The sequence below is a fragment of the Grampus griseus genome (genome assembly GCF_964374135.1).
Source record: "Grampus griseus genome assembly, chromosome: 12".
Classification (NCBI taxonomy): Eukaryota; Metazoa; Chordata; class Mammalia; order Artiodactyla; family Delphinidae; genus Grampus; species Grampus griseus.
This window is the reverse complement of record NC_139006.1, coordinates 80,585,459-80,602,803: the sequence shown is the minus strand read 5'-3', so window position 1 is coordinate 80,602,803 and position 17,345 is coordinate 80,585,459. Positions and strand designations below refer to the sequence as shown.

Genomic DNA, 17,345 nt, shown 5'->3' with positions numbered 1-17,345 from the left:
TGAACAAAGCCTTCTTTCTGAAATTTAATTCATTCGAATATAACATTCAAGTGCACAGAGTAAAAGACATAGGCAATTCATGTCTACATTTGCTTTCAGCATTAAGTGCTTCATTAAGAATTTCAAAATAGCAAAAATTATATATCATAGTGCTTGAATATCTTATGGAAAAGTGCCTTTAGGTGGGCAAAATGTTTGTATCCTAATTTAAGATACATAATTGAGCTCTACAGATGTGAAATAGCTTACTTAAATGAGTCTCAGAACTTTCTATTACACCAAACTAAAAGTTGTATATCAGAGATCCTATATTGCTACGACTCCCAATGTATCCTGAAAATGATGATCTAAGACAATGCCATCAACTTTTGAGGAGAGTATTAACAACCATATGTGCTTTCCTCTGCATTTGTCTCTAACACTTAAATAAGCTTGTACATGACATAGTGTGCGATCCTTAATCAAAGATACCTCTCAGATCTCAGGGCCAAGGAACACTGGTACGTATCCTGCTGGTTTGGTTCCTCTTAGAAAACAAAAGGCCATCATTTTTTCCCCTTTGACTTCACTGTTAGGAAGCGATGTTTTCAACAGTTCAGTCTTTCTCATCACGGATGTCTCTATATATCCTCCCTCACCCCAACATCCCTTACATGACTCATAGAAGAGGTGACAAGGGAAGAGCTAATCTCAGGAAGGGCAAATTCTCCTGAATATCTTAGCTAATTGCCAACAGTAAAGCACTCTGCCTCTGACAATTTTTCCTCTGCAATACGTAATCTTTTCAAAAATCCTGTGTGATAACTAGTATTACTCCTACTTCCCTTATGACAATTTGTAAACTGAGATTTAGAGAGGCTTAAGGAGTTGACCAGAATAAAGTAATCGGTAAGTGATGGAGCCGCTTTTGTTCTGAAATCTATGCATTTTCCATTGCACTATGTTCATCTGATATAAAACATACTGAGGTGTGAATTCAGCCTTTACAGAATTTTATAAGGAAGAAACCTTCTAGTACAAATTACTTTCCTCCCAACCTATATTTTTCACTAACTTAATTCCATTTCCTGAATTGTTCTTACACATTTGTATCTAAGACGTCTTTCAGAATTACCCGTTACATAATACATAATTTATGATTTCCCACTTTTAATGCACTAACACAATGTTCTATAAAGTACAAATAATTCAATCTCCCCTCCTATCTCTAAGGATGATAATTTCTCCTTTACCAACAAGACAAAGAAAACAGAATGTACAATCTGTGAAAATTAATTTGTCGTTGGTGGTGGTGGTGGGAGCGGAAACTAGCTGTTTCCACCATTTTACTCGGCACACCTAAGAAATGAATTAACTATAACCAAAGTGAGGTAATTCTACCTACTGCTAATTGCCAACAGCCATGTGAATTCAACCAGGAACTACATGTAACAAATTTTGAATGTCATTGTTCCTGATAATATCTTAACACATGAGATCCAGCAGCTGATCAAACTTTTAATAAGTATTTATTTACAGTAAGATGTATCAGCTATAAGGTAGGTTTTTTTTTTTTTTCAGGCAAGGCTTTATTGGGGCCCCTGCTGCAGCAGGGGAGAACAAGAACAAACAGGTTCTCTTTCTTGCTCGCTTCCTGAGTGGGGGGCGAACTTGTTCCTTATATGGGGTGAGGGTAGGGGTGTGTCCAGGTGGTTTTTAGTCAATCTGTCTTTATAACATTCAGACAATTCAGATATAGTGTTGGGCCAATATCATTTCACAGCATTTTAGATCACATGTACACTGATACTTTATTTTTGATGTTCAGCAGCATTCTTTTTCATAAAATAACCAAAGACTCCTCAGTTATACTTCTTAGGACATTATATCATTTAATAACCTTCAGATATGTTTTAGTATATTACTCTTTACCCAGTATCTTACCTCTGCTCTTAACTCATAGATCACTCTGTCACTGCTATTTTTAGATTTCGATCCTTCCTTTATATCTCCTGATATTTCTTCCATTTTATTTTTATGTTGACCATGAAGAATGTCAAACTGAAAAAAGAAAGTTAAAGTCATAATCACATGATATTACAAAGGCTGGTTCCAGGATAATTCACATTAGTCTTTCATTTTGCTTTCAGTTTTTTTTTTTCTATGTATAACCTGGTAGGTTTTGTTGTTGCTATTATAAATATTGTAGTTGAACCATGTATTTCTTTACACTTGTAGTTGAAAACTCCTATGTTGTTGGAAAACAAATCAGCAAGTCTCCATGAATCTAAATTCACAAGTTGAAAATTGGACAAAGCTTAGTTACCTCCACAGATTCTTAATAATTGACTAATTGGATTCTAAACTAATCCAATTAATTCTGATCTTTCAGTCTTGAATATTAGTCCCATAGTACTCTTTGTAATCCTACTTACGTATATTTTCGATGAAGTATAAAAAGTGTATAGATTGTAACAGAGACAAATTTGGGCAACGGAAAAAATACAACTGTATAATGCTCAAGCTGGTAAAATGTATGTAGAACATCTATAAAAGATGCCAATAAATTTCTATAGAAAACTACAGCAGGAAAACAGTATAAATAAACTCTGGCACATCCAGACAATGGAACATGGTTCAGCACTAAAAAAACAAACAAACAAAAACAAGCGCTATTAAACCATGAAAAGACATGGAGGAAACATCAAGGCATATTTTTAAGTGAAAGAAGCCAATCTGAAAAGGCTCCATACTGTGTGATTCCAACTATATGACATTCTAGAAAAGGCAAAACTATGTCGTCAATAAAAAGATCAGTGGTTTCCAGGGCTTGGAGGAGGAAGGGGTGACTTGGTGGAGCACAGAGGTGTTTAAGGCAGTGAAATTACTCTGTATGAAACTCTAATGATGGATGCATGTCCTTATACATTTGTCTAAACCAGTAATGTACAACACCAAGAGTGAACCTTAGGTAAACTATGGACTTTGGGTGATTATAATGTATCGTGTAGGTTTATCAATTGTAGTAAATGTACCACTGTGGTGAAGGACCTTGGTAATGGGGGAAGCTACCTATGAGTGGGGGGGTGGGGCTGTATATGGGAGATCTATGTACCTTCCATTCAATTTTGCAGTGAACCTAAAACCTAAGTCTATAAAAAGAAACATAGGAATGAGAAAAATCCTAGAAATGCAAACAATGATTTTTCCCCATAGCTGTCCTTATAATTAGAAGTTTTCAGCAGAATCATGAAATTTGATATATATATAATATGTAGATATATACACATAGGCTATTTTGTTTTATTAACATGTTTTTCCTACACTATGTAGGTTTCCAGAATTAAAATTACATAATTTGTATGTAATCTGACAATAAATTAGAATATAAAAGCTATCATTATACCACTTATTTAAAATTTTTAAATAATCTTACTCATGTTATTATTGTTAATAGTAATATTAAGCATGTACTAGTCTCTAGGAACTGGACTTGATATATATTTCCTTACTTAATGCTAACAGTAATCCTCTGTGTTAGGTATTATTATTATTACCCCCTACCTTAAAGAAAAGTAAAACATATTTTTACTAGGCTTAAGTAACATTCCCAAATTCACAAAGCTAATAACTGGGGGAAGCAAATTTGAGAACATTCTTACCAAATTCATTACCTGAGTTCTTAAACCAATGCATAAAGAAAAGAAAAGTCACTTTGCTAAAAGAACAAATAACAAATTGCAAGCCACAGGTTTTGGGTTGTGTCCACCAAAAAAAAAAAATTAACTCATTGTGGTAATTGAGTGCCCCTAGCTTAACTTCTGAAATCTTCGTCATTACTTCTCAGGGAACTAGATCAATCATAAACCACCCCCCATTGTCAACAGAACTTTCAATAAACCACTCAAAGGAGAGAAGAAGCAGGAAAATACACTTTCATATGCAACAGTAGAGGGAATCCACATCAATTACCTAAAATAATTCCATTTTCATTCATCACTGTGAGCAGAAAATCAAGGATCTCTGGACATAGGAAGAACCCCAAGGCTATGAAAAAATATGACCAAGATTAAGAAACAGAATGTCTGATAGAAAATAAAGAAAACAGAAAAATGGTACAATTTAAGATATAAAAGAGAATAATTTTTTTAAAAAATCTAATCACGATCTTCAGGAAAAAAATGAATATATATTGCATTCATAAATTAAGGACAAAGCAATTTCAAAAATTTAAAGAACAATAATAGGATATTTTTAAAATGTGTCTAGCCATCCTTCCTTCAGAAAAAATTTACTAGAAAAGTTAGAAGACAGAGTTGAATGTTGGAATGTACCCGTTCTCTTGACGCATTTGCTCCTTTGGACAGCTCATGTGCACCCATGGCACTGCATACCAGTCAAAATGCTGACAACCTTCAAATGCCTCATTCCATCCTGAAGGTCTCCCCTCTACTTCTGACCCACACACCCAACTTGCTACTTATCACTTCTATAGGCTTCCAGAGCTTAACACTTTGAAAAGACTAAGTACTTCTCCTTCAAATGTTTCTCTGCTAGTCTTTGCCATCTCAAAAAATATCACCTCCATCCACCCCTTTGATCAGGCCAAAAATATTGGACTTATGGTTAACTTTTTTCTTTCTTTGATATGCCACATTCAGACTAAAAACAAATCAATTGAACTTAGCCTTCAATTATTTAATAAATCCATCCACTTTCTACCTTCACCACTACTGCCTTGATCAACCACCAAAATCTCAGTTATTTTAATAACTGCCACACTCTCTGCTTCTCCTCATGGATCTATATTCCCTGTCTCAAAACAGCCATCAAAAAAAGCTTTTTAGGGACTTCCCTGGTGGCACAGTGGTTAAGCATCCACCTGCCAATGCAAGGGACACGGGTTCAAGCCCTGGTCCAGGAAGATCCCACATGCCGTGGAGCAACTAAGCCTGCACGCCACAACTACTGAGCCTGTGCTCTAGAGCCCGCGAGCCACAACTACTAAAGCTCGCATGCCTAGAGCCCATGTTCCACAATAATAGAAGCCACCACAATGAGAAGCCCATGCACCTCAACAAAGAGTAACCCCCACTCGCTGCAACTAGAGAAAGCCCGTGTGCAGCAACGAAGACCCAAAGCAGCCAAATATAAATAAATAAACTTATAAAATTTTAAAAAAAGCTTTTTAAAAAGTAAATCAAATCATGTAACTCCACTGCTCAGATCTTTCCAGAGGCTTTCCAATCCATTCAGAGTATAAGTCAAAGTCCTTACCAGCTGCTTGGTCCTATAACCCTCAGTCCTGATCTCCTATTCTTATCCCTTATTCTAAGCCAGCCCCTCTAACCTCACAGTTCCTATACACTCCAGACAGGCAAGAGCAAAAAAGAAAATAAAAACAGTAAATGAAATATTGAATGGCCAAAGCAATTAAAACAATATAACAGAAAAAAGTTGATTAACAAATTAATGAAACAACTATACTCCCTCCTATTAAAAATCTGAGTTATTTTGATCATTTAAAAATTATTTTCTGAACTCAAAATCATCTTAATTTTGCCACTTGCCTCTTCAACTTTAGGTTTAGATTAATGGAGTTGTAACTAAAAATCTATTTAGCAAATGAAAAATTGAAAGCCACGGATGGGGAGATGGTAAGGATTATTAATTTAGCAGAATTATGAATGTCATCCACAAATGATATATTACATTAGTTAAATTGAAAATGACAGAAATAGAAGGTATCTGATGAAGTGAATGAGTCAGAATTAGAAAGCATTTTCCAAGTTCATGTCCCTTTATTTAAAATTCAGTTAAGTATAGTCTCTTGCAATAGTTTTTTTATTTTTTGAAATTGCATTACAGTATAATTCCAAAATTCCTCATTAAAATTCCTCTTTTCATACTGCAGTATTTGTGAAAGGTTAAACCAGGCAACTTATCATATCTCTGACTTCAGAAATATCTGCCATAATTTGCTTCTGGAAAATTAGCAACATTATGCATAAATATTTACTCTAATACATTTATATTTAGCATAGAGTGGAAAAATCTTTCAGGAGACAATGTCTAGGAAATAAAAATATTGTGTAATATAAATAAAAATATTTTCTTATTTAATCATATAATATAGGAGAAGGAAAATGCATTCGACATTCAATTACTCACCAAGCATCATGATTTCTTTCAATTGTATATTTCTCAACTCTCCACATCTCTCCACATCCCCCACCAAGTTTAGGCCATCTGATTATTTCTTTCCGGATTACCATGTTAGACTCACAACAGTATCATCATCACCCATGCCCCCAAATCTCTTCTTCACACTGAATTTTGAGTTATTTGTTTTATTGTAATCAGATTGACCCTGGTCAACACACTTTAACAGCTCTTCCCATTGCCTTCATGTTGATACATACATTTATAATTTGGCTTTTGGGATAAGTATTGACTATCAACTAGTTCAGAATATAAGACCAAATGTTTAACAGTTAGGCAGGTTCTGGTAGGGATACCATATTCTTATGAAAGGTGAGGAATGTAAGAAGGAAATGTGCCCCAATAGAAGGCTACCCAAAATGCAGTGGACCTAGGGACAGCTAACAACGAGGTTCAGTTCATTCAAGTAACTTGAATCAACTGTAAGTGTACAGAGAAGCCTCCAAAATGTCATCACTTATATCATAGCTCCAAAACTTAGCCAAAAATTCTTTTAAGTAAACTTTACCTAAATCCCTCCCTCAACCTTAAAGAATGGTAGTAAAGACACTAAGGAATGTTTAAGTATGATTAATGCAAATTTTATTGTATCCTTCAAGTCAAAATAAAAACACTAAATAACTGATTTTAGTGGTCTTTAAACTCTTTTTCTCTCATGCTAATGTATCCTCTACCTTTTTAAAGTTTGTCTTAAAATATTATATTTATTTAGATTCAAAAAGTAAAATTTCTGGTGAATTTTAAATATTGACACTTTAAATAAAATGGTTGTATCACACTTCATGCAATATCTAAAATCCATAGAAATGTGATATTCACTGTCATCTGTTCAAAAAAAATTATATTGTTAATTTTATTTCTTAAATTTTTATTTCTATTCCACCTCCTCCACATCATCTTACTGTAACATATGTTTATACTTGAAAATGTTTTTACTCTACAACATGCAATAAAATTATGTATATAAAATATGTGTGTAATATATATATTACAACTGTAAGTTTCCAAATGTTAAAAAGTTTCTTTTGGATTGAATTACCTTAACGATTATTACAGGTACACGGTGGCTTAAAAATAAGATGGGATAGCACATATTGTGATAAATAATTACTAAATATAAACTAATCATTTACTGGAAATGCATCTCTTTATGAGACAGATAGACACATTTTTTCAATTAGTTTGTTAATCAATGGATGAAATTACTTATTGATAGAATAAAATAAGAATTATCATCAGTTTTATTTATTCTTTTCAAAATAGGAGCACTGAGGAAGTTGATAACACATGTTGACAGAAATGGAAGATATTTTGTTATATCAGTCATTGTTTGTGTTTTTTTTTAATATCCTACTAAATATACGGCAAAGCTACATTTTGATTTTATATCAAAATTTATTTTTTATTATCTATAAACTGACCAATCCATTAGGTCCTATTCCAGTATTTTTATGAAAAGGAAAAGTAGGAACCACCTGACATGCCAAAGGTTTTGTGACTCATTCATTAGTTGGCTTATTAATACCAATACTTTAAAATGTCTCTGTGTCTGGCACTCTTTAGTTTTTCTCATTCTGGCAAAATGTTCTAAAATAATACTGGGGATCAAGGGATCAGAAAGATAAATATGCCTTTCATTTGCGAAGTGGGTGGAGGGTAATGTGGGCTAAGAGAACTCGCTTGCAAAGTACTTCCTTAGGCAGATCAATTTTTGAAGGCCCCATGTGGAAGTTGGAAATCTGGGGTTGAAAACCAAATTACTATCCCCGTGGGGAACTGTGAAAAGAAGGCAGTGGTCTGGTGGTGTAATTATTTTAATGACCTCAGATCTTTCCATGAAAACAGAGCAATGAGAACAACAAACTAAAAAACCTATGGATACCTACAGCAAAATTAGGTGACAAGTTGTCCCTATGGACCCCAAGATACAAGTGGGTTAAGACAATCCACTCACAGCTTCAAGAATTGCAGGAGATCAACAGCTGCTTGAGAAAACTAAAGGGAATCATCGTGATCTGAGAACAGGAGAACCCCAAACTGACAATATACAATACCTGGGAAGTGTGTCAGGTCAACATGAAAACAGTAGATGAAACTAGGGGAGTTTCACAATTTCTAACTGGGGAGCTTATGCGAGAGGGCCATTGCCAAGTCTGAAGAACTGGAGCAGTCTCTACCCTATATACTCTTTAAAAAAGCAGACAGGGCTTCCCTGGTGGCGCAGTGGTTGAGAGTCCGCCTGCCGATGCAGGGGACACGGGTTTGTGCCCCAGTCCAGGAAGGTCCCACATGCCGCGGAGCGGCTGGGCCCGTGAGCCATGGCCGCTGAGCCTGCGCGTCCGGAGCCTGTGCTTTGCAGCGGGAGAGGCCACAACAGTGAGAGGCCCGCGTACCGCAAAAAAAAAAAAAAAAAAAGCAGATAAGACTTCTTTTAAAAATACCCCCTCCCCTCAGAGGATAATGCTGAGAACAGGATCCACATTGAGAGGAACAGTGGCAATAAAGGCAGAGAAGGGATCCATGTAGAAGTCTGCCAGAGAACAGGACCAGGAGGTTTTGGAGAGGACAAGGCCATAATCTGGGGCACACTGCACAAATATTAAGAGTAATGAGCTCTAAAGCAGTGAAGCTAGCAAACATTTCTTTATTCACCCACTTTCCCTTCTATGTACCAAAAAAACCTAAACCCATTTAAGAATGAGCAACAAAAGAGGGTCATAGTTGAATCATATGTAGTGTTATATAAGGACAAAAGAATGAGGAATAGAATAATCTTAAATACAATGAGAATATGGTATAAATAGTGAGAACATTCTAGACATACATGCCCACTAGAGAAAAAGAAGAATCAAATTTTTCAATGTGACCAAAACAACATCAATAAAATTATAAATAACATGAAAGAGCAATGCAACCAAGAATTTTAAATATTCAGAAATATAATAATATTCAGGAAAGAATTAGAAATAAAAATCACTTCCGAATAAGCTAAAAGGAACACAAGAGCAAAAAAGTGCAACAGATGCTGCCTTAAGAGACAAGGTAAAAAGAAATAAGATGCTAAATAACCAAAAGTAATGAACAAACTGTGATGAACAGAGGAGAATGATAAAGAAGATTCAACATATTTATAAATTTACCAGTTCTTTCCACTGAAATGGCCTGGAAATAATGACCATCTCAGCACATTTCTACACACAGATTGTGGTCTTGAGCTATTCCTCACTGAGAATCCAGGACTCTGAAGAAACGGCTTATTCCAGATCTACAACAAAGATATTTTGGTATATCTAGTATATTTTGTCATACCACAGAGTAAGGAAACTATAAGAGTTTGCTAGGATTGCATCAAATGTTCTCAGTAACCAATATTAAGAAGTTTCTGCTCTCTAAATATGGGAATTTTTGAATATCAGTAGGGATAATAATTGCAGTATGTTAAAGCACACTCAATAAGTTTAAATTCATGAATTCATAATGATACTAAAAATACTAGTTTGATTAACGCTGGGGAATGCTAGTGAACTAATTTATTATTTTGTAAATTGGTAAAGAAAGGGAAAATAATTTCTCATGTATCCTGACTATATCTAAATGCATAAAGTATTATGTGAGAAGTTCTCTTCATTTAAATATTCCAACTAATAGCTTAAGGAGAAATAAGAAAATATCACAATTTTGCAGCCCCAAATTAATTGATGGTTCTAGGCAATGAGCATTGGTCTGCTAGCACCTCAGGGACACCCAAATACCATGTGCTTCTTAAGGGAAGAATACCCCACCTAGGAGAACATCCTGAAAGAGAATTACATCAAACCTATTGATCCAGCTACCATTTTATAAGAAATATAGAGAACAGAGAAATGTAGCAAATCGTACCTTAAGGTGCAATCTCTAAAATCCAAAATAAAACTTCACAGGACAAATGACTTGGCTTTTTAAATAAATTATAAGAAGGAAAAAAGGAAAAAGAAATATAAAAAACAACCTACATATTAAAACACACTTAAAAAGATATATCCAATTAAAATGTCTGAGCTTCATGTGAATTATTTATCTCTTGATAAATTAGTAAAAGGAAGGGTGATTAACAGCTTAGAAACCATGTAAAATATAAAATGTTACACAAAAAAGGGTAATGACCTTTGTTCTTTTAATTCAGTAAAAAATAAAATATCTTGAATAAAAATATGTGTTATTTTAAAACAGGTTATCATGGCTTATCAAAACATTCACAAAACATATATAAACCCATATTCTGTATAAAAATTGACTGCTTTTTCAAAAAATAATATTTAGGGCTTCCCTGGTGGCGCAGTGGTTGGGAGTCCGCCTGCCGATGCAGGGGACGTGGGTTCGTGCCCCGGTCCGGGAAGATCCCACATGCCGCGGAGCGGCTGGGCCCGTGAGCCATGGCCGCTGAGCCTGCGCGTCCGGAGCCTGTGCTCCGCAACGGGAGAGGCCACAACAGTGAGAGGCCCGCGTACCGCAAAAAAAAAAAAATAATAATATTTAAAGGGAAACAAGATTAAAAAAACACAAACATACTTCTAATACATAATCAAAATGATACTGACTGCTAAACAAGATGGAGTCACAGAAGCTAAATTTGCCAACCTGAAACCACTAAAAAGCAAGAAAAATGGAAGAAACAATTGTTGTAAAGACACTGATTATCAGGCAATCCCTGAGAACACAAAAAGAGCCCTAAAAATAGCCAGTTTATTACCTGGAAGGAGTTTCAGTTCACAGGGTAGGGAGGGGAAGCAAGGAAGAAGCTGGTGGTACCCTGAGTTTGGGTGAAGCTGGGAGCGATGGGATGAGGGGTAGCTGAGGCAAAGGTACCAGAGCAGAGAGAACGCAGCAGAGGGGAACCCTGGAGGTCTGCAGAGTACTCACCAGGGTGGTGATCTGAGCATACTTGTAAGAAAACTAACCCCCAAGAGAATTAAAAGAAACACCGCCTAGGACTCACGTAAGGCCAGTAATAATTCCTATTGCCAGCTGCCAAAATGGAAGACCTCATAATTCACATTTCCATTACAAAAAGGACTCAGAATGGTTTTGACTCCATAGTCAGTAGGAAATATAGCCTTAGACTAAATGCTGCTCTGGTCTTATCTAACAAGGTTTAAAGGCTTTAAGACAAAAAAGATTAAATTATTTCCAAGTAATAAAACTACATCTCTGAACAAAGCTCAAAAATAATTTTAAAAAATGAAAATATTCAGGGCCACCCAACAAGATAAAATTGCTAATGACAGAAGTCCAGTCAAAAATTGCATGTTATGCAAACAAATAGGAACGCATGACCCATAATGAGGAGAAAAATTCATCAATTGAAACTGGCCCAGAAAGAACAAAGATGATAGAATTAGAAGTGACCAAGAGGGCTTAATGTTCCCCTCAGCCTGAGTAAAATTAGAGGGGTTTATTTGTGACTACAGGTTCTTGGCTTTCATTGTCTTAGAGTGTTTATTTTGAAAACAACAACAACAACTTGTAATTGTAAATTCTTTCCCTGCCCCTTTGAGGCATAAATCTGGCAGCCTTTTGGCAGCTTTATAACCCAGGGAGGTCCTTCTCTAGGACCTGGGAACTATCTCTTTGAAATGTAAACATTGAAGGAGATAGCACCTCTATTGCCTGGTCTCTATGGGAAGGCAGTTAGCGAACAGTGATAACCTCATCATACCGAAGAGCATTTGAAAACTCAGGAACAACCAAGGTGCTTGGTATGTGCCACTGACCAAACTTCCCCTTCCAAGCCTCCCAGTCCTCACCATTCACTCACCCCAGTAGGACTACACTGGGTGCCAATTAGCAAACAGTGGGACAACTTCAAGAGTCTTAACGTACTTATAATTGGCGTCCCTGACAAAGGGATGAAGACAAATATTTAAAAAACATAATGATGAGAAATTTTCCAAATTTAATAAAAAGTATGAACACACAGATCCAAGAAATTCAACACACCCCCAAGAACAAAGATATATGCAGAGATCACAGCAACACACATTAAAATCAAATTGCTCAAAGCCAGCAATGAAGAAAGTGTTCTTTTTTTCCATCATTTATAACTACCAAATGTGCCTTAAAATATTTTTTGTATATTTTTCCAGTTTACTGAGACATAATTGACATGTAACGTTGTGTAAGTTGAAGGTGTACAATGTGATGATTTGATACACCTACATATTGTGAAATGTTTACAATAATAAGGTTAGTTAACACATCCTTCACTTCACATAATTACCATTTTGTTGTTGTTGTTATGGCGAAAACATTAAAGCTCTACTCTCACAGTAACTTTTGAGTTACTATGTAGTAACTCAATACAATATTATTAACTACAGTCATCACACTGTCTTCCAAAGTGGCTGTATCATTTTGCATTCTCACCAGCAATGAATGAGAATTCCTGTTGCTCCACATCCTAGCCAGCATTTGGTGTCAAGTGTTCTGGATTTTGGACACTCTCATAGGTATGTAGTGGTATTTCATCGTTGTTTTAATTTGCATTTTCCTGATGACATAGGATGTGTGAGCATCTTTTGATATGTTTATTCTCCATCTGCACATCTTTGGTGAAGTGTCTGTTCAAGTCTTTGGCCCATTTTTTAATCCAATGGCTTATCTTCTTATTGTTGAACTTTAAGAGTTCTCTGTATACTTTGGATAATGGTCTTTTATCAGATGTGTCAAATGTTTTCTCCCAGTCCTTGGCTTGTCCTTTCATTCTCTTGACATTGTCTTTAGCTGAGCAAAAGTTTTTGATTTTAGTGAAGTCTGGTTTATCAATTATTTCACTCATGGATCACACTTTTGCTCTATCCAAAATGTCATCACTATACCCAAGGTCATCCAGTTTTCTCCTATGTTATCTTCTAGAAATTTGATAATTTTATGTTTTACATTTAGATCTATGATCTGTTTTAAGCTAATTTTTGGGAAAAGTGTAAGGCCTGTGTTTAGATTCTTTTTTTTTTTTTTTTGGCATGTGGATGTCCAGTTGTTTCAGCACAATTTGTTGAAAAGACTATCTTTGCTCCATTGTATTGCTTTTGCTCCTTTGTCAAAGATTTGTTAACCCCATTTATGTGGGTCTATTTCTGGATTCTCTATTCTGTTCCATTGGTCTGTTTGTCTATTCTTTTGCCAGTGCCACACTGTGTTGATTACTGTAGCTTTATAGTAACTCTTAAAGTCAGGCAGCATCAATCCTCCAACTTGTTCTTGTCCTTCAATATTGTACCAGCTCTTCTGGGTCTTTTACCTCTCCCTATTATCCTTAGAACCAGTTTTTCAATATCTGTAAAACAACTTGCTAGGATTTTGATTGGGACTGCATTGAATCCATAGATCGAGTTGAGAAGAACTAGCATCTTGACAGAATTGAGTCTTCCTATCCATGAATAGAAGCATCTTCAAGATATATTTTTGAATGTGATACCATTTTAATTGTTGCTGTTAAGCCTTTTAAACTCCACAGAGTATTGTTCTCCAAGTATACACATACACACACACACACACACACACACACACACACACACACACACACACACACACAGAGCTCCAAGTCCTTTAGCTCACAAAGAACATGAAATTATAGAATATCATAGTTCTTGGGGAGGAAAAACATGTTTCAGATTTTTACTTTTAGAAAAATAGGGTTTTTAAAGGATTAGCATGGTTTAATTCTTAATTAAATATTGCCTGAAGCTGCACATAATTACCATAGTATAAAACTAGGAAAATCAAATATTCATGTTTGAATATATTTTTTTTAGAGCTAAAGTATGTGATTTAACTTCACCAAGTGAAAAAAGAGTGCCAACTTTGGTAATAATAAGAAAATATCTTACATTTCTGCAAAGCTTTAGAAATTGAAATGTTTTTCTTTGTTTTCTTTGTTTTCCTACTTAGTCTTGGTCTCTTGATGACCTGTACTTCTGTCAAAATCAAAATTTTCATTTAAGAAAAGTAATATAATTTTAAAATGTTTACATCTTGCTTCAGACATGAATAAAACAGCTAAATGTTAATATATTTTCTTATGGGAAACAGAAAATTATGCCTCCTAATAGTTTTTTCTAAATGAGGTTGCCATAAAAAAATTCAACATGTTTATGTTCTTGAGTTGTAACAGGAAGAATTGGTAGAAAGGCAGATTATAGAAACTCTATTCAAAAACCTATGTAAGTTGAAAGAAGCCAGTCATAAATTTCCATTTATATGAAATGCCCAGCATAGGTAAATCTACAGTATTACATTAGATTAGTAATTAACTAAAGCTGTGGGGATTGGAGGGAAATAAGGAGTCACTGCTAATGGATCTAGTGTTTCTTTCTGGACTGATGAAATATTCTAAAGTTGATTATGGTGACAGTTGCACAACTCTGTGAATATATTTTAAAAACACCAAATTATATGTTTTACAATGAGTTGTATGGTATGTGAATTATATCTCAATAAGTCTATTAAAATACGTAAAAAGCAAAGATTATTTTAGTCAAAAGATTTATAGCAATTACGCCTTCTAATTTAATTTTAAAATCACAAAGAGCTTCTGTTAGAAGCATACTTAATCAAATTAAGTATGAAACACAAAACGAGTTTTCATCTCTTAATTTGTCTCATTGGCACCCCTATTTTATGAAGAATCAAAAAGCCTCATCACCCACTTCTCTGTGTATTTCATAATTAAACATTGAGAATGTAATTCAAAATGAATTCGAACATTTCACAATTAAACTCTCTCTGTCAATATTAAAATGGCACTTGAACTTATGCATATGATGCTGTTGGTAATGTAATTAAGTTACTCTTGGAAACATTCCATTTTACATGATTTTTCACTAATTTGGTGACTTGAAATTTGTTAATACATTCTTACTCTCCCCTAACATATGGCGTTTTGAAATCATTGGAGACTGGAGCCTGACCTGTACAAATCTTTCCCACAACCAAATAGTTGATAAAATCACTTTTCTTCTTTGGGATTTTATGCTTTTTTGTGCAAACAATGCAATGTCTAGAATCAGCTAAAGAGCTAAAGCCATCTAAATAGTGAAAAAAAAGTCAGAACAATGGAAAATAGGCCAAAGAAATCATAAAATATGTAAAGTATATATTTCACTTTATAATTGATGTTACTAACTAGGAGTACATGCAGTGCTTCCAATGCCAATTGCACAACTGGCAAAAGAGAGAAAAATCATTGAGTGGAAATAAACCAGGACTTGCAGCAAGCAGATATGGTCAAGTTATGACTTTTTCAGTAAAGTTGGTGTATTAAGGTTCTTTAGAGAAACAGACTAAGACACACACACACACACACACACATATATATACACACACACATATTCCCAAGATCTACAGTCGGCAAGCTGAATACCAAGGAGAGCCAGTGGTGAAAGCTCCAGTCCAAGTTAAAAGGCCTGAGAACCAGAAGGGCTCATGGTAGAGCTCCCACCTGAGTCAACATGTTCCAGATCCAGGAAAAGCTGATGTTTCAGTTCAAGTCCAAAACCAGGGCAAAACTGATGCCCTAGGTCAGAGACAGTTGGGCAGAACGAATTCCCTCTTATATGCACGAGAGTTGGACTTTTTGTTTATTCAGGCCTTCAGTTGATTAGATGAGGCCCACCCACATTAGGAAGGGCAATGTGCTTTACTCAGTCTACTCATTCAAATGCTAATCTCATGCCAAAACACCCTCACAGACACACCCAGAATAATGTTTGACCAGATATCTGGGCACTTGGTGGTGGCCAAGTCAAGTTGATCTTTAACATAAAATGGTCACAACTGGTTTTGGGGATTTCCACAGTCCCCCGCTCCCCTCCCCAGGTGATGTTTTAGAGCAGCAGATATCAATTTAAGGTGCACACCAGGATAACAAGCTTCTAAAAACACAGATATGTAATCGGTACTCCTAACCAATTAAATCAAAATCTTTCAAGAGACAGCTGGACAGATATATTTTTAAAAATTATTTTCAGTTGAATCTAATGGATTCTGCTAATTCAGTACAACTGCATTAAAAGATTATTTACCATTTTTTATAATATCCAGATTACCCATGTGAGAACTCTCATGAGATTTCATCAGCAACTCATTTTGTATATATCAGAAGATGTTTAATGTGAATATAGAATTATATCTTCGACCGCCTTTGATCGTAACCTCAGAACTATATTACAAAGGAAAATTTCCTCAAGTGATAATTATACATTCTAAAGTGCATTTCAAAGAATACTCTTTGTTCTTGTGTGTCACCTGTGCCTTTTCAGTTCTCCCATATGATACCTCTAAAAATACCAGCTAAAGGAGCCTTCTGTCTTTATGATTTCTTAACTCTCTTTAAAACTTCTGGGACTAATTAGGATGCACCACGGCCCTAAAGAGGAGACAGTGATGCCCTGAGTGTCCACCACATCCATAACCCTTTCTCAACAGAGCAGCGACACTCAGTTCCTCCCACATAACTTGCCATACTTTGAGATGTGATCCTGGGCACAAATGCTGCTGTCTAGAAGGTGGTCAGTGACCCATAAAATAACCTAAGACAGGAACTCATTTCACCGGGGGTAATAATTAAATGAAAAGAGACTGAAAACCACATAAAGCCCTGCACATAGAAGTTCACAGCAGCCTTATCCATAACTGCTAAAACTTGAAAGCAACCAAGATGTCCCTCAGCAGGTAGCTGGATAAACTGTGATACATCCACTCAATGGAATATTACTTAGCCCTAAAAAGAAAGGAACTATCAAGTTGTGAAAAGACATGGAGGAAAGTATATCACTAAGTGAAAGAAGCCAGTCTTAAGAAGTTACATACTGTATGATGCCAACTATATGACATTCTGAAAAGGCAAATCTGTGGAGACAAGAAAATATCAGTGGTTGCCAGGTGTTGAAGGAGGTGGGGCAAGGAAGGATGAATATGTGGAACACAGAGGATTGGGGGGACAGTAAAAACACTACGTATGATACCATAATGGTGGAAATATATCATCATACATTTGTCTAAACCCACAGAATGTACCCTAAGGTACATTCACACCGAGTGAACCCTAAGGTAAATGGTGGACTTTGGGTGATTATGATGTGTCAGCATAGGTTCATCCTTGGTAAAAA

At 35.5% G+C, this 17,345-nt stretch overlaps 1 protein-coding gene across 1 annotated transcript in view; it reads right to left on the bottom strand.

The window, feature by feature from the left end:
* CCDC102B (coiled-coil domain containing 102B) overlaps positions 1-17,345 on the bottom strand; it is a gene marked incomplete at its 5' end in the record, with an annotated part of 224,382 nt that overhangs the window by 142,928 nt on the left and 64,109 nt on the right. Inside the window, 1 exon segment of the mRNA XM_082668129.1 lies at positions 1,924-2,040. Coding sequence (XP_082524255.1) covers positions 1,924-2,040 — 117 coding nt within the window.